The following is a 24,566-nucleotide window of genomic DNA, read 5'->3' as shown; positions in this document are numbered from 1 at the left end:
AAGCGACTCGGCCCCGCCTCCGGTGGGTCGCTTGTGCCTCACTGCGCAAGCGCGAGACCCGTAGGCTTGCCCGTGGGCCGACTCTAAAGTCGGACAGCGCAGGCGCGCGGGGCGGGTTGCTCAGACTGCGCACGCGCTGTGCCACGAACTTTCGGTCGCGGGCAGTGGGCGCCTGCGTATTTTCGCGGGAAGATGGCAGAGCAGGTGCCGAAGTCGGTGCTCTTCGTTTGTCTGGGTGAGATGCGCTGATCTAGCCCCGATCTGACTTTCCTGGGGGTTGGGGAGGGCCTGTGCTCCCTAGGATATGCCTCTGGGCCGGGACGCGGGCCCAGAGGGTGAGCGGGGGTTCCCTAGCTCCCCCTCTGCGCCGCGCCGGGAGCCGGTGCGCTCTGCTTGGCGAGCCCCTGCTCTGGTCTGCCTCCCCTGTGCACCTCCGGGCCAGGACCCTTTCCAGTGCATCTGCTGGAATCCCTCCAGCCCCGGGATGGGGAGACCTGAAGTTGCTGAGAGGTCTCCTGCACCCTCAGCCCGCTGACAGCTTTGCCGGCGGGTTGCGGTGCCCTCGCGCTTACCTGAATCTGTGCTAAAGGCAGATGCGCCGCGAGGTTTTGGATTTTCAGGTAGAAAAAGCCAAACCAGGAGATCTAATTCTCCAGATCTCTGCGTAAGCAGCCCTCGCCAGTACCTAATTGCTGGAAGGCAGCTGGAGTGACTTTTCTCACTGCTCATGGATGGACCACTCTCAGTGCGCAGGGGAATTACTTCCTTGTGCCCCTCGGGTGCCCTGGGCCAGGAGTCTGCAGAGTTCCCGTAAGAGGCCAGAGAATAAGCATTTTGTGCTTTGCAGGCCCTAACACATAAAGGGTTAAGCTTGGCTGTTCCAGCAGAACTTTATGGACACGGGGATTTGAATTCTATATAATTTTCTCATGTCGCGAGGTGTTACTCTAGTTTTGAGGGGTTTTTTTTTGTCTACTTAAAAATGCGAAAATTATTCTTATCTCCCTGGGCTGTACACAGAGATGGTGGCCCGCGGGCCGCGTTTTTGGACCTCTGTCTTAGGGCCCCAGAGGGACAGGTCTGCCGAAGCGGGAGACGCCTGGGGAGGATTCTGGCGGCTGCTGTGTCGAGATTAGACGAGCGGGGCGGGGGCTGCAGAGGACGCTGAGGAGGAGCGAGTGGCCACAGCAGGTCGGGGGTGAGGGTTCTGGGGGGCGAGGGGCCGGGAATGCCAGCTCCTGGTGCCTGCAGGTCAGTGGGGGCTCTGCGACCCTTCAGAGCGTTTGTGTGGACCTTGTTCAGACTGAGGTGTGATGTGCCCAGTGCTTTTCACTGACCCGTACTCCTTCCTTTCCCAGGATTACAAGTGTTTATGTTCTTGTGAGGTAGCCGGCCACAGCCAGCACAGTTGGTGGACAGACAGACACAGCTCCTGCCCTTGGAGAATTTCGTTTTTTTCTGAGTCTCTGTTCTTGAAATGCAAGTGTGGGATAAGCCCGTGTTATGCTGTCTAGTGTGGAAAAACAAAGTTGCAGTTTGTTCAGATTTCACGGATTGAAATTTTTTCTAAAGAAATCTGACCACGATGTTTTAAGTTTCACAGCTTCTCTGTACGCGCACCTGGAGCGCTGTGTTTCCCTGAAGGCACTTGGACTTGGGGATGTGCTTGCTGGCACTCAACAGGGAAGGTTAGAGCAAGCATTCCTTATCTGTTGATCTTTAGGCAGTAGGCCTTCTGATCTTTATGGCAGTTTTTTTTTTTTTCCTATCTATACTTATACACACATCTTCTTGCTCCAAATATAACCATCTGCAGAAAATGTGGATAAATTTGTCTTAGCCTTAAGGCAGTAAATCGTCCATACTTTTGTCTTGTTGTGGGAAAACTAAGCTGTTATTTTATAGTTAATCATACATCTTTGTAAAGGGGTCTCTTTATTGTATCTTTAGGGGCTGAGGTATTAGGCATCTGTTATTCTAGAGTTCCAAAATAATAACTGTTGTCTTAATTTGGAAAAGCGGTTGCTGTTAAAAGGCTTCCCAGGAATATGGTGATAAGTAAAATGATGACACCACCATAGGAAGTGGTGTCATTAAAATTCAATAATTAAAATAGTGGTACCTGTTTTAAAAACTAATAAAAAATTAGGACGTGAAACGGAAAAACTTCTCCGCACAAACTAGCTTCTCGAGAGCATTTGAGGTTCATTCCTGTCTATTTTCTTGTCTTGATTGTAACTAACTCTGTATCTCCCGTAAGTACATTGCTAGGCACATGATAGGGATAATTGGATGGAAGATTTTATGTCTTTTATCTTTTCTCCTGTGCAGTACGGAATTGGGCCCCAGCTGGTGAAAGGTCTGGCTGTGGTCCTGGCTCCTGGAGGAGTCTTGTTCTTCAGGGAGGGCCCCGCCCTGCGTGGGCCCAGGTGCCACCCAGCCGTGGGGCCACTAGAGGCAGAGTCCAGCCCTGGCTCCTCATCCAGTCAGTCATGCCCACTTAGGGAGACCCAGGCCCGCCAGCCTCCGGGCCCTTGGGAGCATCCGGGGCTCAGTGTTGTCACTCTTGGGTCCCGGGAGCGGGGTGCTTCCCTCAGCACCAGAACACACTCTGTTGGGGGCTCTTCCAGGCTCTGCTGTCTGCTCTCCTACTCTGGCTGGTTCTGCGTTGTGTCTTTTTGTTACAACACAACTAGTCGCAAGTACAGCGTTCTCCTGATGCTGTGAGTCCTACAGCACAGGTGGCAAACACAAGGCCCTCGGGCCGAATCCGGCCCCCCACCTTGTTTTATCTGGCCCGGCACCTTGTTTCTACCTGGCGGCAGTGTGGAGCTCCTTGCCCCTAGTTAAGGAGTAGTTACATTTATGCAGTCCTAAAATGACATTCGGCCCTTTGAAGGCAACCAGGAGGCCTCTGTGGACCCCAGCGACAGTGAGTTTGACCCCCCTGTTCTAGAGGATGAGTGAACCTGTGGGACTCCTGAACTTGTAGCCCGCTGGTCTGAGGTGAGGATGGCCCTGGCGGTCCCTGCGTGGCGGCCTGGAGGCCACATCTGTGACTCGGGCGACTCCGGAGCCCACAGCACGTGAGCAAAGACTTCGTGCAGATTGTGAGGAGGTTTGTGTTGACCGCTCTTACGCCCAAGTACGTTGGTGTGTATTTTATGAAATAGCAGTAATCCCTGTTTCATGCAACATACTTGAAAACACATCGCTTTGAACTCTGTTGTATTTCATTTTAGAATTGGTCCGTTACGGCTCTGGCCAGCGTGGCCTAGCGGGCTGCAGTGTTGTCCTGCAGAGGAAGGGCTGCGTGTTCAGTCCCTGGCCGGGCCGCGTGTGGGAGGCAACCGGCTGATGCTTCTCTCTCCCTCTCTCTCTAAAAGCAATGAAAGAAGTATCCTCAGGTGAGGATTAAAAAGAAAGGGTTGGTTACAACCCACCTCATTGATTTCACGGCCCGCGTTGGGGTCATCGACGGCAACCTGGAGACGGTGACTTGGTGGCAATTCTTTGTCATTTGTACATTGGCCGTGGGTGTGGCCAGCTGTCCCTCACAGGCCCCCACACGACGGGCAGGGCGGCGGCATCCGCACACATGCTGTCCCTGTGCTGCCCCCCCTCCCGTGTGTGAAGCGGCCGGGGACCCCCTGTGCCGGCACTGGGTCCCTGCGCTGCCTCAGACCTGACGTGCACCCTCTGCTCCCCTCTTTCTTCAAGGTAACATCTGTCGGTCCCCCATCGCGGAAGCCGTTTTCAGAAAACTGGTCACGGATCAAAATGTCTCCGATAAGGTACGTGCCGTGCGTCTGGAATCGGCCTCTCTGGGTCAGGAGACTGAGAAATGTCCTCTCTCCCTGCAGTGGAGAATAGACAGTGCAGCGACCTCCACCTACGAGATAGGAAACCCTCCTGACTACCGAGGGCAGAGCTGCATGAAGAAGCACGGCGTCCCCATGAGTCACGTTGCCCGGCAGGTACCGCACTTGAACTTGAAGGAGCACACGTGTGTTTTGTGTTCCAGTGGGTGATTGACAGTGGCGCTGTTTCTGACTGGAACGTGGGCCGGGCGCCAGACCCCAGAGCTGTGAGCTGCCTACGAAATCACGGCACTGAGACAGCCCACAGAGCCAGACAGGTAGAACTCACCTTGTTTAATCTCTGCGACGCAGAGTCTGACGCTAGAGGCTCTGAGAGGCCGCTCTGAACAGACTTTGCTGTTCGTGCGTGAGTGTGCTCATGGTCAGCTTAGTGGCCACGGCGCTCCCAGTCCGCCTCACTTCCGGTTCCCCAGGCCGTTGGGTCTTGGCACTGACTTGAGTGATTTGTCACGCAGAGAGCCCTGGGTGGGGGCGGGGCGCCCTGAGCTGCGGGCTCTTCCTCATTTCCGTCAGGCTTCCGGACGCCTGAGCCCCTGTGGCCCTCGCCTGCGTCGCAGTGTGTTGCTGGGGTAAAGGCCTGCGGCGCCTGCCAGGCCCTTTGCATCTGAGGGCCGCGTTGCCGTGGGCGCACAGCCGGCAGGCGGCGCCGGGGCTTTGGGCGTGCTCGGTGGGGCCTTTGCTGGTGGGGAAGGGGGTCTGTGTCTGCCCCTGCAGGGAGGCTGCTGCTTGCCTGACATAATGCCAGTGCGACACAGGGACTGGGTTTCAAGCTGTAACTGATTTCAGCCACCACCTGGGGTTGGTGGCACCGCACTGGACTGCGGGGGCCAGATAAGTTCCCCGCTAAGCAGCGTGGACGGCAGAGTGGGAGCTGTGAGTCAGTGTTTGTGTCTGGGTCGGGACTGCCCGCTCTGCCACACTCCGTCTTCGAAAGCTTTTCAGATGGCTTTGCCAGCGTTGTCGTCTTAATTTGTACCCTCTCCATCACTCATTAGGGGAGGGGGTAGGTGGTAAACCCTTTTTGCAGGTCCAGAAACTGAGTTCTGGAGAGAAAATTCACGGCTTACCAAAAATCACCCAGCTTCAAGTGGTAGAGCTGAGGTTTGATAATCGCTTTGTTTTAATGAAAACATCAGAGTGTGAGCCAGAAAATTCACACAACAAAGTTTTCTGAGGAACACTTCTGATACATTACTGATGTCTCAGAGATCAGTGAGACATTATTTTGGGCTTCGATAACTTCGCTCCGAGATCTGTGAACTTCCCGTTTCTGGCGATGTCATCGACTGCATATCAATAATTTATTATTTAAGTTACACCCTTAAGGACCTGGCCTTTCCTCAGTGGGGTTTTCCTTGGACACAAGATTGAACATTTTATCATTTGTCTTTCTGATCTCATCGAGCCTTTGCACACCTTGCCAGTTGCTCCTTTGTATTTTACAAAGAATGCAGATATACCAGTATTTTGAGTTCTTCAGAATTATGAGAACTCATACTTTCATATTTTCTACTTTCACCGAGCTACGATGGTTTCTCATACACTGTTATACACTAAGAATGGATGCAGAGGAAGTATTTCAAATATGCATGCCGCAAAAACATCAAAGCTAGAAACTTTTTTTATAGGAACACTGGTAATTTCCAGTTTTAGAAGTGGTATTTCCAAATACTCTTCTTTTTTGCCTTTTTCCGTTCCTGTTGCTTTTAAGAATGATTTCTCCATTTTTTAGACTTCAAGTACTAGTCAGACATGTCTCAGAAAGCGGGGTCACAGCAGGTCTTCAATTCCAGACCCTCGCTCGAGTCTGCAGGTGCTCCCTGGTCTTTGCCAGTTCCTGCGCCTCGGGCACTGTCGTGTTCGGCTTCTCACGTTTTCCCAGGGCTCTCCCTCCAAGGGCGGGGGGATGGACAGAGGGCATGCCGGTGCCCCTTCCTCTGTGACGGGCGCGGTTGCTGTTCCTGAGGGACGGCGGTCGCACACCCCGGCGCCCTGGGGAGATGTTTACTTTCCTCTTGAGTAAACTTCTCAGACAGGTGGACGGGTGGTCCGCGTGGGCTCAGGACGCTGTACAGCCCGCACTCACCGCCCCTCCTCCAGAGGCCGCCTGGGATGGCCACCCTGCACACCTGACAGGGGATTTGAGTCTTCAGTCTGTTTTGAGTTTGTTCTCGGGTGTGGAATGAGAAGGTGGTCTGTCTCCTGGTCTCCCAGCACCGTTCACCGACTGTCTTTACCCCTCCTGTGTGCCTGCCCGCCCTGTGCAGAACCGACTGACCCTGCGGGCGAGGGTTCATTTCTGGGCTCTCCGTTCTGCTCCATTGGTCAGGGTGTCTGTGTTCATGCCAGCGCCATGCCGTTTTGGTTACTGTGGCCTTGTAGTGTCCTTGGTGCCAGGCAGCATGAGTCCTCCAGCTTTGTTCTTTCTCAAGACTGCTGTGGCTTTTGGGACCCCTGGGTGTTCCGTGGTAATTTTAGGGTTATTTGCTCTAGTTCTGTGAAAAATGCCACTGGTAGTTCGGTAGGGCTGAGCGTACGGGTTGACTTGAACAGCGTCAGCTCTTGCAGTTCATGGGGACGGCATGCGATTTCCTGTGGTTGTGTCTTCAGTCTCTCTCAGCAACGTATTCGTTTCCAGGTGCCGGTCTTCACCCCACAGTTAAATTTACTCACGTGCGTATGAATAAATGTGTGTCTATACACACACACGCACACACTCGTGTGTGCACTTGTAAGTGGGGCTGTTTTCCTAGCTTGTCGTTCTGGTGGTCTGTTACCGATCTGTAAAAGTACAACCAAGTCTGGACCGTTGCTTTCATAGCCTGCGCCTCACTGAGTCCGTTGTCCGCTCCAGTCGTGTGTTGGTGGAGTCTTTGGGGTTCTCTACGCACAGTGTCGTGTCATCTGCACATAGTGAGTTTCCCTTCCAGTTCGGGTGCCGTTTGTTTCCTCCTTGTGTCCGACGCTGCGGCTCGGACTCCAGCGCCGTGTTGAGTACGAGAGGTGGAAGCAGACACCTTGTTTCCAGTCTTTGGCGGAACGCTGGCGGTTTTTGCTGCTGGGCATGACGCCGGCTGTCGGTCTGTCACATGCGTCTCCCCTGTTCCCACTTCACTGCGAGTCCTTACATAAAGGGTGCTGGATTTGGTTAGATGGTTTTTCTGCATCCATTGGTGAGATCGTGTGATTTTTATCCTTCACTTTGTTAATGTGGTGAGTCACCTTTATTGATTTGCAGACATTGTACCAACCTTGCGTCCTGGAATGAATCCTGCTTGATTGTGGTGTGGACTCTTTTTAATGTGTTGCCGGATTTGGTTTGCTAATATTTTGTTGAGGATTTTTGCATCAATATTCATCAGAGATGTTGGCCTATAATCTCCCTCTTTTGGTGACGTTTCTGTCTCGTTTTGGACTTAGGGTAATGCTGACCTTGTTAAAGGAAAGGACGGCCTTCCCTCCTCTTGAATTGTTCACGGTGGTTTCAGAAGGGTGGTTGTTAGTTGTTCTTGGAATGTTCGGTAAAATTCACCCGTGAAGCCCCCAGTCCAGGGCTTTTGTGTGTTGGGTGTTTTTGATTAATGCTTCGATTTTGTTGCTAGTAGTCTGTCTGTTCAGATTTTCTGCTTTTTCCTGATTGAGTTTTGGAAGATCGTGTGTTTCTAGGAATTCGTCCATTTCCTCCAGATTGTCTAATTTGTTTCCATATCGTTGTTGGAGACCGTTGTTACTTTTCCTCTTCCATTTGATTTAATTTATTTGGGTCTTTGCTCTTTTATTCTTGATGAATTTGGCTAAAGGTTTATCAATTTTGTATATCTTTTCAAAGAACCAGCTCTTAGTTTTATTGATGTTTTCTATTATTTTTTAGTCCCATTTCTTTTATTTCTGCCCTGGTCTTTATTATTTCCCTCCTTCCGCTCACATTGGGCCTGGTTCTTTCTACTCTTTGGGAGTAGGGTCAGCCTATTTGTGTGAGACTTCAGTTCCTTCCTGAGGAAGGCCCGGAACGCCACGAAATTTCCGCGTAGTATTGCTTTCTCCGTGTCCCGTGGACTTTGAGTCATTGTGTTTTCACTAACGTTCGTGTGCGACGGTTTAACATGTTAACTGAGCTTCACACTGTCACTGGGAGATTGAAGATGAAGAATGCACTTTGAGTCCCCGTATCACACTGCTCCATGGCACTCCAGGGACTTTATCACGTAGAAGTTCCTTGCAGTGCAGCTTCAGGAGAGAGGTTAAGTCTTTTCATTTTAAAGTACCCTAATGCTAGCTTTTGAGTAACAGGTTCTAATACAGCCTTTAAGAAATGTTTTTTATTGTTTCGTACTGCTGTTTATCCTCTAGGCTCGATTGGTATAAATGCAAACATTGTTCGACCTCTCGCTCGATTGCAGGTGACGAGAGAAGACTTCACCACCTTCGATTACATGCTGTGCATGGACGAGAGCAACCTGAGGTGAGGAGCGCCCCCTGGGGGCCTCTGGTCCCCTGTCCTTGGCGGGCCAGGTAGTTGGCCGTGCACGTGGCTTTTGTTCATCTTGCAGTTCTAACAGAGAGTGGTGGCCGCCGCGCACAGAATGAGTGTGTTCAGAACAGTGGGGTGTGGAAAGTGACGCAGAATTGTCTAACACGCTTGCTTACAAAGAGACGCACCGCGGCTGAGGGAAGGTGCAGTTAGCAGCCTCGGTGTGCGGAGCAGCCGGGTGCCGATGCGGTTTTCTCTCAGTCAGGGTCGTGTCCGCAGGGAGGGGGCTGTGTTGTGGCTGAAATGATTCGTGGACAGTGTGTGGTTTTATTGTCCCTCATCTTACTCCTCCTGTACCACTGCCCGCCCCCCAGAAACTAAGACCGACAGAAAACTTTTTACTCTATTTAAGTTGTTGATTGCCTTAATGGAGTAAAACAAAGAAAGCAAAACCAACTGACGGCCCAGGGCGTCCGACAAAAACGGCTGGCTCGCTGCCACGTGTTGTCGGCTCCAGGTGCCATGCGCACAGCCTGCGGGTTTGCCCTGTGACCCGCCCGCCCAGGGAGCCTGAGGCCCCGGGTCTCAGATGCGGTGGTGGGTGCGCTGGACTCCAGCTTCAGCTCTGGGAGGCAGAGTCCAGCGCGGGCCCCACACTCCCCACCAGGCCTTATCGCCTCCTGTGTAGTTGGCTGCAGGGGACACGTTGTCTTTGGGCAGCAGGGAACGAGCCAGGTGGCTGTCGCGGTGCCGGTGCTGGTGGACTCTGACGGTGGACTCTGACGGGGCGGTGCTGCTGCTGCCTGCCCTCGGCAGTCCCTGGTGTGGGCTACACGTAGGAAGATGCAATCACACCCAGTGAAGAAAGCATATGAGATCATGTGATCGAGCCAAAAATGAGTGAACGCAGCGTGTTTCATAGATGCAGAAGCAGACTCAGGTGAGGTGACTGGACAGGATGTAGGCAGGTATTCCGGGAGAAGACCCAGCCCTGTGCTGCTCATCCCACGGCAGCTGTGCTGTTCCACGCGCTGAGAACAGGGCCGGTCGGCGGCTGCGCAGGGGCAGAGATGGTCGTCCGTGGCCACGGGGAGTCATCGTTTGCGTCAGAACTAACTCACCTGCGTTCCGCGTGGTTGATGAAGAGAAGCTGCTCCTGCTCTCAGTCACCTCTGTCGGAGCGAACAGAAGTGCGCACCGCAGCTTCGCCGACGTTGCTGGTAGTCGGGGACGGTGTTGACGTCTGTGCGCTGTTCACTTCGGTTTTCCAGTTGCGCATCGCCTTGGCCTCACTTTGCTCACTTGCACCGCAGCTTATGTGGTTTCCAGCAACGTCTTGTTGGAAAGCCCTGTGCTGCTCCACTTACTAGTGACGTCCCCGACATGGTTGCCATTCATCCAGGGCTGCCTTTGTGGAGCAGACTGTCTACCCGCTCTGTCCCTTCCCTCTCGGGCCACTCAGCCGCTGACTGGCCTTCCTGTCTGATCCCAGTCACTTTGGGGAAATGTTCTGTTAGACACCAGCGTGCCCCACACCAGCACCGTGCTTGCTTGAGTGTGTTACAGTGTAGCCGAGCAAAGTCTGGCCTTTCCTCCTGCAGAAGTGGGTCAGCTGGTGGTGAAGGTGTCAAGAGCAGGCTGTCCCCCCAGCCTGGGCTGACACTGAGGCACCAGAGGGGACACGGGGACCCTTCAGGGGCTGAGAGCCCTCAGGACCAGGCCCACATGGCCTCTTGTGCTCCGATGGCCTCTTGTGCTCCGTTCTGTGTTTAAGCTCTGAAATGGGATGTGTTTGATTGATTGTCTCAGCGTGCATTCCATGGAGAATTGCTGATTGTGCTCTGACCTCCGGGTGCACAGGTGGTGTAGGAAAGTTGGAGGGACAGGCTGCCTGTGGGGACTGAGAGAGCTGCGGGAGGTGGGATGGGTCTTCCGTGTCCCGATGTGGGTATTTCAGGAAACCCTGCAGGGGTCCCTGTCTCACCTGCAACCAGGGGTCACAAAGCTAAGTTCATGTTTTAATTTTACAGAGATTTGACTAGAAAGAGTAATCAAGTTAAAAACAGCAAAGCTAAAATTGAACTGCTCGGGAGCTACGACCCGCAGAAGCAGCTCATTATCGAAGACCCCTACTACGTAAGTACTGTCTCACGTCCACGTCCACAGCCCCCTGTGGGGACAGCGTGAGGACCACCCGATTTGTGTCAGCCACGTGGGGTGACGTGTGGAGGTCCTCGGGGGAACGTCTGTCTGGCCGGTTTTGTCACTTTCCTTTCCTCCTTCCAGGGGAGCGAGTCCGACTTTGAGACCGTGTACCAGCAGTGCCTGAGGTGCTGCCGGGCCTTCCTGGAGAGGGCCCACTAGCCGGCCGGCCGCACCCCAGCAGGGCCACCTGCGTCTGTAGCTTGAGGCCAGTGCTGGCACTTCCGTCCACCTGCTGTTTCTTACCCAAAATAAGTAATTGTAGATGGAAATCAGTGGTGTGTTTGTCAAAAGAATAAATAAATGTTTTCGACTCAGACAGTTTTGGGGCCTGTGACGTGTTCTTAGTCCAGCGGAATCTCCCGCTTTGGTCCATTCCCAGCTGAAATCGTAGACCGGCCACAGAGAATGTGATCCCGCTGAGGCCCCGGGGAGCGTGTGACACTTGCGAGTCGCCCGCTCTGCCTCTTCCCTGTGTGGGCGCCATGAGGACAAACACTCTGTCCCCGGCCCTCCGCCCACGGGGTGCACAGCCGGGGCGGGTCGTGCTCGTTCACTTGCTGGCTGTGCACTCACACGTGTTCACGAGGGAGATTTATGGAAGGACAGGACGCTGAGCTTCCTTGGTTCTGCCTAGGTGACTGCACGGGGAAGGCAGCTCATTTGCTCCATTTGAGCCACAATCATGTCCAGAAAGGGGGACACTTGTGTGCTGCCTGCTCTTGTGGTCGGTGTGAGGACGTGTCTGCTTTCAGACACGTATATAACCCACATGATTAAACAGTTGGAAAAAGTTTTTATGTTGGAATGCTTAGATAGTGGTAAGTATTACTTCATCCCTGCTTAATTTATGGGCAGACAGAGGCAATTTCTGTGTACTTTGAGATAACTAAAGTGCACGTGGTTATGTGTCAACTATGGTTATGTAGAACAAGGTATTTCACAATAAACTGGGGAAATTATGAAAATACAACCACGATGTCAGTGTGCTGTCCGCCTGTCTTCCTGACAAGTGAAGAAGAATGGGAACAGGGTGCCCTCATGAAGCCTTTCGGGGGGCAGCTTTACAGTCGCCTGTGTGTCTTTGGTGTTGGGAAGTGCAGTGACGGGGACGACGATTAGGTCGATTTAAGGAAGAGGTCCAAGGCCACCACAGCAGCCACCCTTCCCGCCCGACCCCGCATCACGGCCCCGTGGGCGAGGCCTTGCCTCGCCTTCACCCCATTCCTAAGCCTGGCTCCGTCACAGAGTAGCCTCCATCCAGTCGGGGCGCGCCGCCTGGCAGCAGGGAGTGTCGCAGAGGAGGGCTCCCTGTCGGGGCGCCTGCTTCTCCACGGGGTGGGGTGTGCTTAGTCCTGGACCTGCGTGCACCCGGAGGGTGGGCAGGCACCAGGGGCACGGAGGCAGTGGGATGGGGGTCCGGGCAGGAAGGATCGTGGGATTCCTTAACAGGCTTATAGAAAGTTCTTTCTAGAACATACAGGAAACTTGGAGGGTTGAAGAAGCTGAGAGTTTGGTAACATCCCTCAAAAGTAAAGACTAGAGGAAAGAAGGTGAGTAATCAACCAGTCGGAACATCGGATTAAGTACGAGTACTTCAGAAACTTTACTCCACCCTCATCTCTCAGTGACTGCTCACTCAGCCCACAGTAGATACAGATTCATTACTCTCCGCTGTTCCTATATGTTCATAAGTGAACCTGCATCCACTTTCCCGCTAGCACATACATGTTAAATGTGGGTCCTCAGCTCCCAGGTCTCTGCTTTGTCACTACGGCTGTGCCCAAGCCAGGGGTCACGAGCAGAAGAACTCGGCTGAGTTGACTTGTCTTTTTAAATCGGACCCAGTTGGGTCTGCTCCCAACGTACCCACCTTTAAAAACACGGAGCGGCTGAGCGGTCCTTAGGCTCAGCGCTCGTGTGAGTGACTGAGCGTTCACACAGTGACACAGGAAGGAAATACAGGCGCAGACTTAGTGGGAATGTTCACTCCCGAGTCGGGGTCGCAGTCACATCACCGCTGTGCATAAACCCTCCTGTAAAAGGGACGGCGTGGTGGACCGCGAGGATCCGTAGCCTTCTGCCTCGTTTGCTGATGCCCTTCGTGTCCTCTGACCTGCCGCCAGGCTTCCTCCTGGGTTTGTCCACTGTTGCCCCCCAGGGGGGCTTGTTAGAGAGTGAGGTCACTTTAAGGTGGTTGTAAGAAACACTTTATTACTCGTTGTATTTACAGCATGTACATATGCACAGTATGCTGACACTATTTTACATTTATTACACAAACAACAGGTGGAATTAGCCTCGATATGTTCACAATTTACACTTCACTGTCTCCAAAACACGGCTGAAGTTTATCTTTTTAAAAAAATTTTCATGCAGTTTCAACTAATACTCTGGGAATTGTAAAAGTAATAAAAATATTAAATCATACCATATGCGATATGAAAATAGAGTTTCAAATCTGCTTACATTTCTAAAGAAATATCCTGTGGTTTCACCCAATCAGGAGACTGAGAAGCCTCTGCCGTGTCGTGGTCCACGGCAGACCCGCGCATTCTCATTTCTGAACCACAGAGCGGCAGGTCCACTGTCAGGCGCCGGACGGACTGAGTGCATGTCCGCAGAGGGTGCCTCCAACCTACGAAACGCCAGGAACTGTGGAAGTCTGCAAAAATAACTCTGCCCCTGGGACGTGTTCGTGAAGGCGGCCGGTTCCGAGTCCCTGTCGGTCTCCAAGGCACTTCGCAGGGTTTCCTGTGGTCGTTCGCGGCTGGAAGGAAGCACACGGTCTGTCACTGCCGCACTGCTGCCCGTTCCAGAGACACTGTGTGAGGCTACGTGACGTAATCTCCCTGCAGACGCACGGAACCTGCACCTAGCTTGTGTCCCCAAAAGTGGAAAGCAACTCAGCTGTGCAGAGACTCCGTGCCTGTGCGCCAAAGGAATGGAGACCATCAGAATCCGCTCCCTTAGGCCTGACCCGCGCTGCCGACCCCTCAGTGCTCAGCCTGCGTGGGTTTAGTGTGTGGCCCTCCCGGCCAGAGCCGCCAGGGCCCGCAAAGCTAGTGGCACAAAAGCTCCAGGGCTCTGCGCAGTCCCGTGCCACTGGTGCAGCGTTCGTCCTAGGAAGACGTGCCGATTCCTGATTGACCCTGGGTTGCTTCTGAAGATCCTCCCTGAGCCCCACGTGGCCCTGTGGCGTGCCTGGCTGTGGGCAGGCCCTCCGCCAGAAGAGCTCAGCTGCTGAACCTCAGGGAGGAGGCCGGGCTCTGACCGCACCTCCCGAGGGAGTCCCTGTGCCCAGACCCCTGACCACCGGGCGTGCTCAGGCGTGGCCTTCAGGAAGACAGGGGAGGAGCCTCACCCTGCAGCTCTGTGCTGCCTCCTCTTGCGCGCGGACAGCGGGGAGGGTGTTGGGGCCAGCTCAGCCTGGAGGGGAGCCCCTTCCCCCATGCACTCTTGGGCACCCTTACCCAGCCTGCAAGAACCAACTAGTTAGCGTTTGCTACCGCAGTTTAAAACTTCTGGAACTAGAAGTAATCTTTTAAAAATGTGGAGTTACAGTTAGCAGATGTAACTTTTAAACTTGACCCATTTCTTGGCCAAAATGAACAGTTAGGGCCGGAGCACGGGGGGACGCGTGGACGCTCACAGGCACCACCTCTACCCTTCCTCTGGACTGTGTTTCATCTGGTCTGACCAACTGGTGGGTCAGGAGCGATGGGCCGGCCCGGGGGCCACCAGTGCCACCCTACTGCCACATCCCTCACACAGGCGGGCTTCTGCTGAGTGTTCCTGCTGCGTGGGCCCGACCTGATGCAGCAGCAGCAGCGCCTCACTCGGAGCCGCCCCACGTGTGGGCAGGACCTGCCCTAGGGAGGGCTGCTGCTCTCCTGGATGCTCTTGGCCTGGCAGAGGGGACCGAGCCTCCAGGTCAGGAGTTGCAGAGGGCGTGCCCCCTCTTGTAAGGAGAGTAGAAGCTGTTTTCCAAGGATTTGCAGACAGTGATGCTTTAGAAATGCTTAAAAAATAGCACTCAACTGCCCAGGCACATCACCTGCGAGACGAATGGGACCCACACGGTGCTTGAAAAGGGGTTTTCTGTGCTACGGGCACAGGACCCGGACAGCATGGCCGCTCATTCCTGCTGCAGCATTAAAGACCGGGCTTCCGGTCTATCACCCTGACTCAGCCATGGAGAAGCCTCCACAGAGCCCCAGTGTGGGTCCTCGTCTGCTGGGGCTTCTCACAGAGCGGTGGGCCCGGGATCCCAACCCCAGGCCTGGGCCTCACACTGAGCTCCCCTTTCCAACCCCTGTCAGCTGTGCGCTGGCTCTGCGGCCTGTCCCAGCCTTCTCAGTGCTGCACACGCGTCCGCTCCGGGGACAAGCGAGAGGAGCCGCTGGACGAGTACAGCACGTGCCCTCCGCCTGAGTGTCCTGGACAGCCCCCGAGGGCCAAAGCCCGTCTGCCTACGGGGGACGGACCTGGCCTCGGGCCGTGCCTGGCTCAGAGGGCACAGTAAGTATGAAGTGGCGAAATCGTGGCGTGTGTCAGGAAAGTAAGAACTTCCGTCCGTCCACTGGCTGATAACTACTGTTACCTAGCAGCCCTCCAGAGGCCAAGTAAAAAGTTCAATTCATAAATTCTTAATGCGCATTTATAACTTTACCCTTAGAGGCCATGAGAAAATAACTTTGATGGGACGGTTTACAGAGGGTAGCCACTCTTAGCTACTTATCAGCTCATTGGTGTAATGACGGAGTCCAGCTCAAACATTTGCCAGAGATGTCTGGAAAACCCGCATGGTGTGCTGGTCCTGGGCTCGATCACGAGGGCCAGCGAGCGGGTGACACCGGGCACAGGCCTGTTGTCGGCCTCACCCCCTTGTGCCCGTGTCACGTGCTCAAATGTGTTTCACATAAACGTACTGCGTGCCCACTGTCACCACGCGGTCAGCGATGAGTGGCGGCCAGGCGCTGTGCCGGCCAGCACGGGTGCCCCCTCAGCCACGGCCAGTACTTGGGGATGTCGAGTGTTCGGTCAGCCTTGCCCAGACTGAGGCTGCCTCGACAAGCGATGGGTGTTGCTAAAGCCCCAGGAGTTTGTTCCTGTCCCCGCGGCTGGGCTTACCTCATCCGTCCATGCACACTGGACTCACAGCCAGCCGGGTCAGGAGCCGGGCACACCTCTTGTAGTCTGCGGAGGGAGCAGATCAGAGCCTGTCAGCCGCTGCGGCGGCTCTCAGGCAACAGCACTCCTAAACGAGTGCGCCAGCCGCGAAAGCGTTTCATTTCTTTAAGTATTCTGAATTCCCTGGACGCTGCGTGGACACTGTCTGTCCTCTACGATCGTGGGCCCTACGCTGTTGATCTAATGATGTGTGGGGCTTTGGGGTGTCCTGTGGCAGAGGTCAGGTGAGGGAACTGGAAGATGCGGGGGAGGGGCTCAAGGAAATGATTCCGTTTTGCTTCCTCGTAGGTCACGTGCAGGCCGAGTCCCTGCAGCTTCTTCATAACACAAAGCCTTCCAGGAACATTCTAGAGAAAGCGAGAGCACCAAGACGGGGCTGCACGCTGAGCTTCCTGTTCAGCCCTTGTCAGCTCAGAAAGCCAGGGCCTCAGGGACCCTGGCCGTGCTGGCTTCCCGGGCAGTGCACAGGTCACGCCACTGACTGTTCAAGTCGCTAAGTCCTCCTGAGTGGTGGAGAGCTCCCAACCCTACATGAAAACCCAAAAGAATGCGTAAACCAGCAATAAGTCAGACAAGCAGCTGACCCTGAGCCCGCAGGTGTTCCTGGGGTCGAGAGGCCGCGGTTCCCGAGCTCACAGGAGAGATCACAGTGCAGCTGCGGGCTGGGCCTGCAGGTCCCTGGGGTCTTGGCTCCTGAAGCGGTCTCACGGGAGCAGTCGCCTACCAGGCTGCCTGTGCAGTTGTCTCCACCGAGACCTCACCTCCTCCGACCCGGACGCCCCTGGGCCCTCACTTCTATAGGTTTCGTGTGCCGGTCTGGGAGCTGCTGTGGGATGGCCCATGCTTGCAGCACAAAGGCCCTCAGGCCCCCGCCGCCCGGCCTCCCAGGGGCCCAGAGCAGCTCTGCAGGCCTGCCGACCTCGAGGTACCAGTCTCTGGGCCCCCTCCACCCTGCCCCCGCCATCCTGGGAACTGCAGTTGGGCCCCATCTGAGGGCACCTCTCGCTGTGTGTGGGTGACCGGGAGCCTGGGCTGCAGGTGGCCAAGTCCCCAGGGGACAGGCGACGGCTGCAAAGGGGTCTGCAGGGCATAGGCGGTGCCCCTGGCCTGGGGCGAGCGCCTCCGTGAGTGGAAGGGTTAGCGATCCTGACCCCAGCAGTCGCTTCAGATCTGTGGTCCCACGTTGTAAGACTGTGTTTCATGTGAACACAGACAATGAAGCCAGCAGGTTCTCTGGCCTTAGGAAGCGGGTTAATGATTCCCAAACGGCAGGTGACTCTCGGAAGAAGGAAGTGCAGGAGCAGCGTGTGCCAGGTCCATATGGCAGGGACTCGAGGGTGGCAGCGAGCTCGGAGCTTGTAAAGCCCTAGAGCAGTGCCCGTGGGACCCTGTGCTGCCCACCCTGGGGTCCCTGCCCCTGTGAGCCGGGAGAGCCCGCAGGGCACTCCGCCCTCTGCCAGTGTGCACACCTGCTGTCAATCGGGTCACTGCTATCTGCACTGTGAAAACTTCCACTTCACGTTTAAAGACAGGATTGGCAGGTCTGGCGTGTGCCCCCTGGTCAGCCCTGAAAGCAGCTGGTGAGATACGGCTGATCTGCAAACTTCCCTCCCTGAGCCACCAATGGAAGTTGTACTTCCTCAAAAAAAAGTGGTCTGGGGCTCTAGCAGATGTCACTTTACCTAACAGGTGACTTGTCACCATTGTATGTTTTGTGAAAAGCACATGGAGCCACTGTTGAGGAAATAAAGTGCATGTTGTCATGGAGAAACAACCAAGAAGTCAGAGCCAGCTCCACGCTGGGAAGGGCCAGTCTGCATTTCCGAGTTGGTGGTGGAGCCAAACACAAGGGCAGAACTTCGAAACAGCAGCTTAGCCCTGGGGCGGCAAGGGTGCGATTCACCCACGGGAAGGGGTCTCGGGACGGCCCAGGTCCATCGGCTCCTCTCCACCCGGCACAGCCGTCCCTTCAGCCACTCACGCTCACCCATCTGATAGCCACCTTCGGAATCAGAAGGTGACCACCCACTCAGCACTGTTAGTCACGGCGAACCACTCATTTTAAGTTGGGCCCTGGCTGCTGCCAAACGTCGTGACCTTCTTCACTGGCTGGCCACCTGGCCCTGGCTCCCTGGCCGTGAGGGGACGTGTGTGAGGAAGGCAGGCCGGTGGGTAAGTGGGAGGGTGTGGGAACCGCCCCTCCTGCCTCCTGCGCCCAACACAGCTCGCCCGCATCACTTACATGCCGGGACGGTGCAGTCTCTGGTGTTGTGGTAGAGCCTGTGGAAGTGTTTGCTGCACTTTGGGCTGAAGTAGAGAGGACCTGGAACGTGGAGGAGACACAGGTCGTGAGGGCTCTCAGGATGCAGGAACGGGGCAGGTGAGGGGATGAGGGAAAGCCTACCTGTAAGGTGCTTTAAAAACTTGTCCTTCATCCTCAGATCCCGGGGAACAATTTCTGTTGCAGGGGAAAGAAAGTGGTTAGTGTGTTGCCTGAAAGAAGCATCTCCATGTGATCCCGAGCGGATGCCGCAGGAACTCACGGGACGTCCGCGTCACTGCACCACGGACCAGATAAAACAGGCCCAGGCCCCTGCTCCTCGAGCACGATGCCACGTGGACCCGTCCCCAGAGGTGCAGTTTCTCTAAGTGGCATTAACGACCCACACAGCCCCCACGTCACGACTCTGGTCCCTACCCTAGGAAAGGTGGTGAGGGCGAAGTTGAGGGTGAAGGAAATCGTGTGTGTGGAGGAAATTGACAATGAGCCTCCAGTGAATAAATCACAGTTAGACACTCTCATCCCAAAGAGCTTAGGAGTCAAATTCCACAACTGCTCAAAGTTCTAGAAGGAAAACCTCGTCCATCCAACACAAAAATGGCTATAGAAGTTCACGTTTTCTGGGTACATGGTTAGGAAACGGATGAAATGTCCTCAAACCACCTGCCGTGGCAGCTGTGTGAATGCAGGGCTTGTCTTACAAAGCAGGAGGGCAACCTGGCTTGTGAGAAAGGCAGAATTCCTGGGGACCCCGCTTCCCAGCAGATGCACTGCCTTGGTGGGCACTCGGTAAGGGACTGGTTCTGACTTCTGCCTGCTTCTGCCCTCACCGTCACCTGGGTCATCTCTGGCTCACCTGCCCCCGGGCTCCCTCCCCCCAGGGTCAGGCATCAACCGGGTGTCAGTGTTCAATGACCCCTAACTTCGGTCAGTCCACAGAAAACCGACCTTATCACACTTGGCCTGATGGTGTCCGGGCAGCGTTAACAGCTGGCAGGCTTTCCTGGGAAACTCCCCCCCTCCCCCTCCCCCGGGCGCCCTGGGAGGGCTCCTCGGAGCCCGGCCGGGGCAGCTCGGGCTCAGTGGAAACTGCTGCGCTGAGAACACGTCCGTTTCCCAAACAACAGAGGGCAGGTCTGGGCGGACGCTACCCACCTAGGGAGCGCCCACCAGTTCTGTGAGTGGGCTGGGGGTGGCTATCTGCGAGGTACACTTCATGGGCTTACTGTTTTCTTCTTTTTTAACCAATCGAAATGGCTTTGTCTTTTAAGAGTATGTTTTCTCAAAGACCCTTCTATTTCCAAGCAAACACGAGCCCTTGGTCCTTGGGCGGCACGCACTCACCCGCTCGCTGCTCCTCGGGGTCCAGCCCGTAGTCCGAGGCCTCCCTGCGGCCCGGAGCGGCGTCCTGCGGGCCCGGGGGCTGCAGTCGTTTGGATTCCCCCGAGTGGTACTTCTTGAGCTCCTGGATGATCTCCACGATGAGCCGCAGCAGCGTCTGTCTGTCCGCCGCTTCCCGGGGCTCGGCGACTCCCCGGCCGGGCCCCGCTGCGCCCAGCACGAGCAGCAGCCCCAGGAGGAGGGGGCGCCCGGGCCCGCGCATCATGCGTTCTGCAGGCTGGCTGGGAGGTCCGCGCGCCCGGAACTCGCTGGCTGGAGGGATGAGCTGTGGGGGAGAGCGGGAAGAAAGTCCGGTGGCTGGCGGGGCGGGGCGGGGGACCATGGAGAGGCCACTGCCAGGGACCCCCGCTGACCCCCTCCAGCCCCCGCGGACCCCGCTCAGGGGCGCCCCGCCGAGTCCCGGGTGGAGCCGGCAGAGGAGGGGGCGGCGATGGGGCGCTGGGTGGGGTCTCGCGGGGACCCCAACCGAGGTTTCACACGCAGTTGCCGAGATCGGCGCCTGCTCTGCTCTCCGGGACCCAGCGGCCTAGCCCTCCCCCCGGCCGCGTCCGGCCCTGGCCCCAGAACTTTCACCCAACGGCACCTCCCGCACGGGGAGCGCGGGGCGTCCGCCCAACTTTCTTTAACCTTCACAAGCGGTGTCTGGAAGGTTCGTCCCTCCGAAAAGGCCGCCCGCGCGCCGGGCCTGGCTGCTGTACTTAAGTTTTCAGCCTTTGTGTGGTGCTCGCGCCCCCCCCCCCCACAAGTCCCCGAATCCCACCGAGGAGCCCCAGCGCCAGGACCCTGCGGCCGCCCACGGTGCCAGGTCCCGGAGACTCTCGGCGCCTGTGGTGGGGGCCGGGGCCCCACGTGCCCGCGGGCCACCGGCGCGCCCGAGCCGGCCGCTCACCTGCTCCGGAGCCTCGGGCGTACTCCGGCGTCGGTCCCCGGGTCCCGCTACTCCATGCCTCCCGGCGCCCGGGCCGGCGGAGCGCGTGCTGCGGAGCGCACGGGGCGCGCGGGACCCGCACGCGCCGCTCGGCTGCTGCGCGCGCTGCACCGCGGCCGCCTCGGACCCCGGCGCCTCTTATGCCCGCGCCGCCGACGTCAGGCCGGTCCCGAGGGCTCCGCGCCGGCTTTAATTAGAAGCCGCTGAAGTGTTCGTACCCCCGTGCGGATCTTCGTCAGACCACCCCCCCGCCCCGCGCGCCCCGCCGCGCCCGTCACCCCCCTCCGCCCCCTCGGTTCATCTCCTCCCCCTCCCCCACCCCCTCCGCCTCCTTTCCCCTCCCCCATCTATTTACCTCCGTTCCTGTCACTTGTGACAGGATGAGAAGAAACGCCTTTACCAGGAACTCGGATCTGTTTTTGTCTGAGTGGAGCGCGTGGGCTATTAAAAAAGGAGCTGCCTCGACATTTAATAAATCAATTAGAGTCTATCGGCTTGGAGGGGCCTGGCGGCGTGGCCAGGCGGTCCCGCGAGGGGCAGTCGGGGGCAGGAGGCTGCGGGGCAGGGCAGGGAACTCGGGGTGGCGCAGCCCCCGGAGCCCCGCGGAGACGGGCCAGGCCCTCTCGGTGGGAGACCCCCCCTCCAGGCTGGTCGCCGCGCCCCTTCCAGGGACCCCCCGGGGGCGGTTCCCTCCCGGCCCACGTCTTCCAGAAAGTTTTGGTTCTTTAGATACAGGCAGGCGCGTGGTGAGAGTTCAACATTGTCTCCTGTAATTTTTTTTTTTCTTGTAAAATGTATTATCAGTCCGTTGCGCACTTTCCCATTTCGTTGGCGCTTTCTGGGCAAGCGTTGGACGTCCTCCAAGCCCGCGATCTGACGGGGAGAGGTGCTCTGAGCGCCACGCCGGGAAGGGGGTTGCGGGACTGGGATTAAAAGCCTCGCCATTAGCCGAGCAGCCGCGCGGCGGGTCGGAGCGCGGGGCGCTGGGAGGCGCTGGGGGCGGGGGTGGAGCGGGGCGCGGCCCGCGGACCCTCTCCGTCTCCGTGTCCATCTCTGCCTCTGTCTCTGCGTCCCTGTGTCCCTCTCTCTGCCCTCACCAGGTCCGTTTCTTTGGGTTAATCGAATGGAGACGGACCTACGCCCCCACCCCGCGCACACACACGTGCGCTGGGCTAGGTGTTAATACTCTGCTCTTTGAAAGCAAATGGTTTGGGTTCTCGGGGAGCACTTATGCAAGCGGTGTTACCAGGATGGGAACGTTTCTGTTCAGCAACACTCGAGAAAAAAATCAAAATTCATATCAAACAGATCTTAGGCAGATAAAATGAGGTATTTTTCCTTTTCCCTTTGCCTTTACGAGTGTAAAGAACAAAACAAAACGTGAGCGCCTCTTTTAAGAGCGCCGCCTAGTGACAAGCCCCCTCCCCCAATTCTGCTTCCCCAGGAGCCCGCCGCTGGAGGGGCTCGTGGCGCCCACATGCGAAGTGTCTATTGTAAAATACTGTCGTGTAAGCCTGTTTTGGGGGGGGAGGCGCAAGGAATGAGCTCAAACTTGTATTTTAAACTTGCACACAATCTTTCCTTTTCAATAAATATTCTACAAAATCAAAACCTACATTTTTTTTTTCTAAAAAATACCGGTAAGCACTATCTCCACTCCCCAAATTCTACCAACCAAAGAAGGCTTGCTAGTAATTAATATTATCCTTTCTTTTTCAGTTTCAGCGGGGCAAACAAACGGATTGATCGACTGGCTGCTCTCTGCCATTCAGCCGTGCGGGCCTGCCCAGCTGGTCAGAAGCTCACTTGCATCAGCACCAACCGCAGAAGGGGTGCTTGGCTGGTGCTTCCATTCATGGCTCAAAGGACCAGACAGCTCAGCTGTCCATTCATTCCTTTTTGCAAATCTCTGTGCTGAAAAGGCTCTAGGTGTCCCCCGCTTTGTATAACTCATGTTTACGGATGTGTTCAACTTCATACAAGACCGCACTGATTAGCAATCTCTGCTGAGCTCTTCCATGTGCTGCCTTGTCAGGCTGAGCTCCTTGGCGTTCTCGGGCGGCGGGAATGTGCGTGTGGCCCACACCCAGTGTCACCACAACCGAGTGGGCGAAGTGAGTTGTCTGTGCTGGTTTACGTGAAAATGTGATGCATTTACCAAGCCCCCGAGTCCTCCACTCCTCCCTGTGGGTGGACTGGGTGCCTGTGAAGTTGAAGGCTGTGTAGTTCTATGACTTACACAGAACTCAGCTCTGCTACAAAAGGCTAAAGTGAATTCCTTGAAGTAATCACTATGAATTGTACTATCTATTTTCAGGCAACAAGAAGTGATATATTTATATTAAATAATTTTATTTCCTCCTTTAGTAAGTGAATAACTTTCTACTATGAAGGGTCCAAAAAAGAAAAGACTGAAAATTTAGCAACAAATTATATTTTAACATTATTGGCAAAAAACCCCCTAATAATTTCTTTTGCTAGATTTGGCTTAGGTTTCTTTCCTTCTGAGAAAACTATACTGAGTCAAAGAAATGAAACTAACCAGAGAGGGAAAAGTTGCACTTAATCTGCTGTGTCTGTAGATCTGTACTGTGAGACGGGCAAGCTATTTTTTTGAATTTAGAAACAGTATAAATCGCTAGTGTTTTAACTACAGACACGTTTCTGCTTTCCATAGTTATATATTTTATTTGAGATGAATATTAGCTCCCTTCAAAGACTTCTGAAATAGATACATGCTCACTACATGTCTGATGTGTTACATTTGCTCAACCATATTGTTATTTAATAATGTAACTAATCTCTTACTAGAGAGAAAAAGTTACCTTTCCTAAAGGAAAACATTATGTACTATAAAGAAATACTGTTTAATGTCTAACTTTTACCAGTTATGTTCTTTTCCCTATGAGTATGTTATTAGTGTGCTAGGAATGTAACAGAAACCGTGGAAAGCATTTGGGAAGATGTGCTTTCTGACAGGACCAATCTTTAGTATAAGTGGAGCCCCTGGAAAGTGCCGATGAATGCTTTCCACCCAGGAGCCTGTCCTGGGCCACGGAAACGCAGCCCTGCACCCAGGGCCTCCCCTCGGGTACAGGGCAGCACCCGGCCCCGAGAGTGTTCGCTCATCCACTGCGTTTACACCCAAGATACTCACATCTGTGAAGCCACGCATGAAGGCCTGGGATCCCCTGCAGTCGACGATTTACTTCGGCCAAACCACCGGGGCAAAGCTTGAAGGGAGCGTGGGATTCACTCTTTTCCCTGGAACTGGTTTAGTTACAAAATCCAGCTCAGGAAGAGGTGTGGCCACCCTCTCCGCCCTCTGGGCTCCTTCGGAGGCAACAAGGACGGTGAATTTAAATGTCCACGCCCCACATCCACATGTTAAAAAAAGACACTCCTGTTTGCTAAAAAGCCCGTCTCAAACTTACGGACAGTCTAATCACCCATAGGAGTGTCTGAACAAACACAGTCGCGGGTGCTGAGGAACAACACCAGCACGTCTGTGTTCTGTGTATTTTCCAGAGTTTTCCTGCAGATCAGATACTCTGACGGAAGTGACCCGTGCGATGGCCAGGCAGGCCCTTCCCAGGGGCCGTAAAAGTGCCACATTCCAGGTATTCTCGTACAGAGTCGCATTTGTTTTAGGGTAAGGTAGCCGCTCTAAGAAACAAGTCATCCATTTCAGTGGCTTAATGCAAAACAACTGTATTTCTCGCAAGTCACATCTCATATTTGTCAGGGGTGGTCTAGTCTGCTGTCACTCAGCCCCACTCTGTCTCAGGACCTGGCTGCCCCACAGGGTCCTCAGCGTGGAAACAGCCAGGGAGGGAGGGACGCAGAGGAGGTTGTAGGCACTGGGCCCAGCGGGGGCACCGGGCACCCTGCCCACGGTCCGTGGGTCGGCGTTCAGCACGAACACGGCGGCTTGTCCTTCCATGCTGGGACCTTCGAGGCCACATGGATAAAAGGAATATATTGCACTTTGCAGAACACTTGTATTTATTACAATTTTTTCTTTTTCCTAAGCCCAGGCAGAGGGACTGGGGCACGGGCCAGGACACAGGCCACCCCAGGGACAGTTGGGTGGGACAGGACTGTGCTTTTCTGGGCCCCTCGGGCTCCATGGAGGGGGCCAGCCCAGCACAGAAGGGCCCACCTGCCCGCTGGCTCTGCACTGAGCATCCAGCATGCAGACCAGTGAGT

At 55.3% G+C, this 24,566-nt stretch overlaps 2 protein-coding genes across 4 annotated transcripts; one reads left to right on the top strand and one right to left on the bottom strand.

Moving 5' to 3' along the window:
- The first annotated feature begins 83 nt into the window (after positions 1 to 83).
- On the top strand, positions 84 to 10,875 carry ACP1 (acid phosphatase 1). Of its 3 annotated transcripts, none has more exons than XM_024552431.4 (6): positions 84 to 235; positions 3,721 to 3,794; positions 4,025 to 4,138; positions 8,282 to 8,343; positions 10,383 to 10,488; positions 10,639 to 10,875. In XM_024552431.4, exons 1-6 carry the CDS (start codon positions 193 to 195, stop codon positions 10,714 to 10,716), a joined length of 477 nt encoding a protein of 158 aa, XP_024408199.2. In that variant the 5' UTR covers positions 84 to 192; the 3' UTR covers positions 10,717 to 10,875. The 3 variants fall into 3 exon arrangements, 2 of the variants coding, with proteins under 2 accessions (XP_024408199.2, XP_024408198.2); XM_024552430.3 differs by lacking the exon at positions 4,025 to 4,138 and adding an exon at positions 3,864 to 3,977 and having other exon boundaries at positions 85 to 235; XR_006654421.2 differs by lacking the exons at positions 10,383 to 10,488; positions 10,639 to 10,875 and having other exon boundaries at positions 3,864 to 4,138; positions 8,232 to 8,343.
- A 1,280-nt stretch (positions 10,876 to 12,155) lies between these two features.
- Positions 12,156 to 20,589, bottom strand: ALKAL2 (ALK and LTK ligand 2). Its single transcript, XM_053923936.2, has 6 exons — positions 20,319 to 20,589; positions 19,373 to 19,694; positions 18,152 to 18,205; positions 17,990 to 18,070; positions 15,688 to 15,753; positions 12,156 to 13,324 (listed from the first exon to the last, which is right to left on the bottom strand). Exons 2-5 carry the CDS (start codon positions 19,632 to 19,634, stop codon positions 15,689 to 15,691), a joined length of 462 nt encoding a protein of 153 aa, XP_053779911.1. The 5' UTR covers positions 19,635 to 19,694; positions 20,319 to 20,589; the 3' UTR covers positions 12,156 to 13,324; position 15,688.
- Between the last annotated feature and the right edge of the window lie 3,977 nt (positions 20,590 to 24,566).

Source organism: Desmodus rotundus, chromosome 5, assembly GCF_022682495.2.
Source record: "Desmodus rotundus isolate HL8 chromosome 5, HLdesRot8A.1, whole genome shotgun sequence".
NCBI lineage: Eukaryota > Metazoa > Chordata > Mammalia > Chiroptera > Phyllostomidae > Desmodus > Desmodus rotundus.
Note: the sequence above shows the minus strand (reverse complement) of the source record. Positions and strands in the feature narration are given on the sequence as shown.

Bases quoted from the DNA above. Each gene is read 5' to 3' on its own strand.
- ALKAL2 (XM_053923936.2), bottom strand. From the start codon at position 19,634: ATGATGCGCGGGCCCGGGCGCCCCCTCCTCCTGGGGCTGCTGCTCGTG. The intron at 18,206-19,372 runs GTGAGTGCGTGC...CCCCTGCAACAG, and splicing joins CCCCGAGGAGCAGCGAGCGG to AAATTGTTCCCCGGGATCTG. The intron at 18,071-18,151 runs GTAGGCTTTCCC...TCCACGTTCCAG, and splicing joins GTTTTTAAAGCACCTTACAG to GTCCTCTCTACTTCAGCCCA.
- ACP1 (XM_024552431.4), top strand. From the start codon at position 193: ATGGCAGAGCAGGTGCCGAAGTCGGTGCTCTTCGTTTGTCTGG. The intron at 236-3,720 runs GTGAGATGCGCT...TCTTTCTTCAAG, and splicing joins GGTGCTCTTCGTTTGTCTGG to GTAACATCTGTCGGTCCCCC. The intron at 10,489-10,638 runs GTAAGTACTGTC...TCCTCCTTCCAG, and splicing joins TTATCGAAGACCCCTACTAC to GGGAGCGAGTCCGACTTTGA.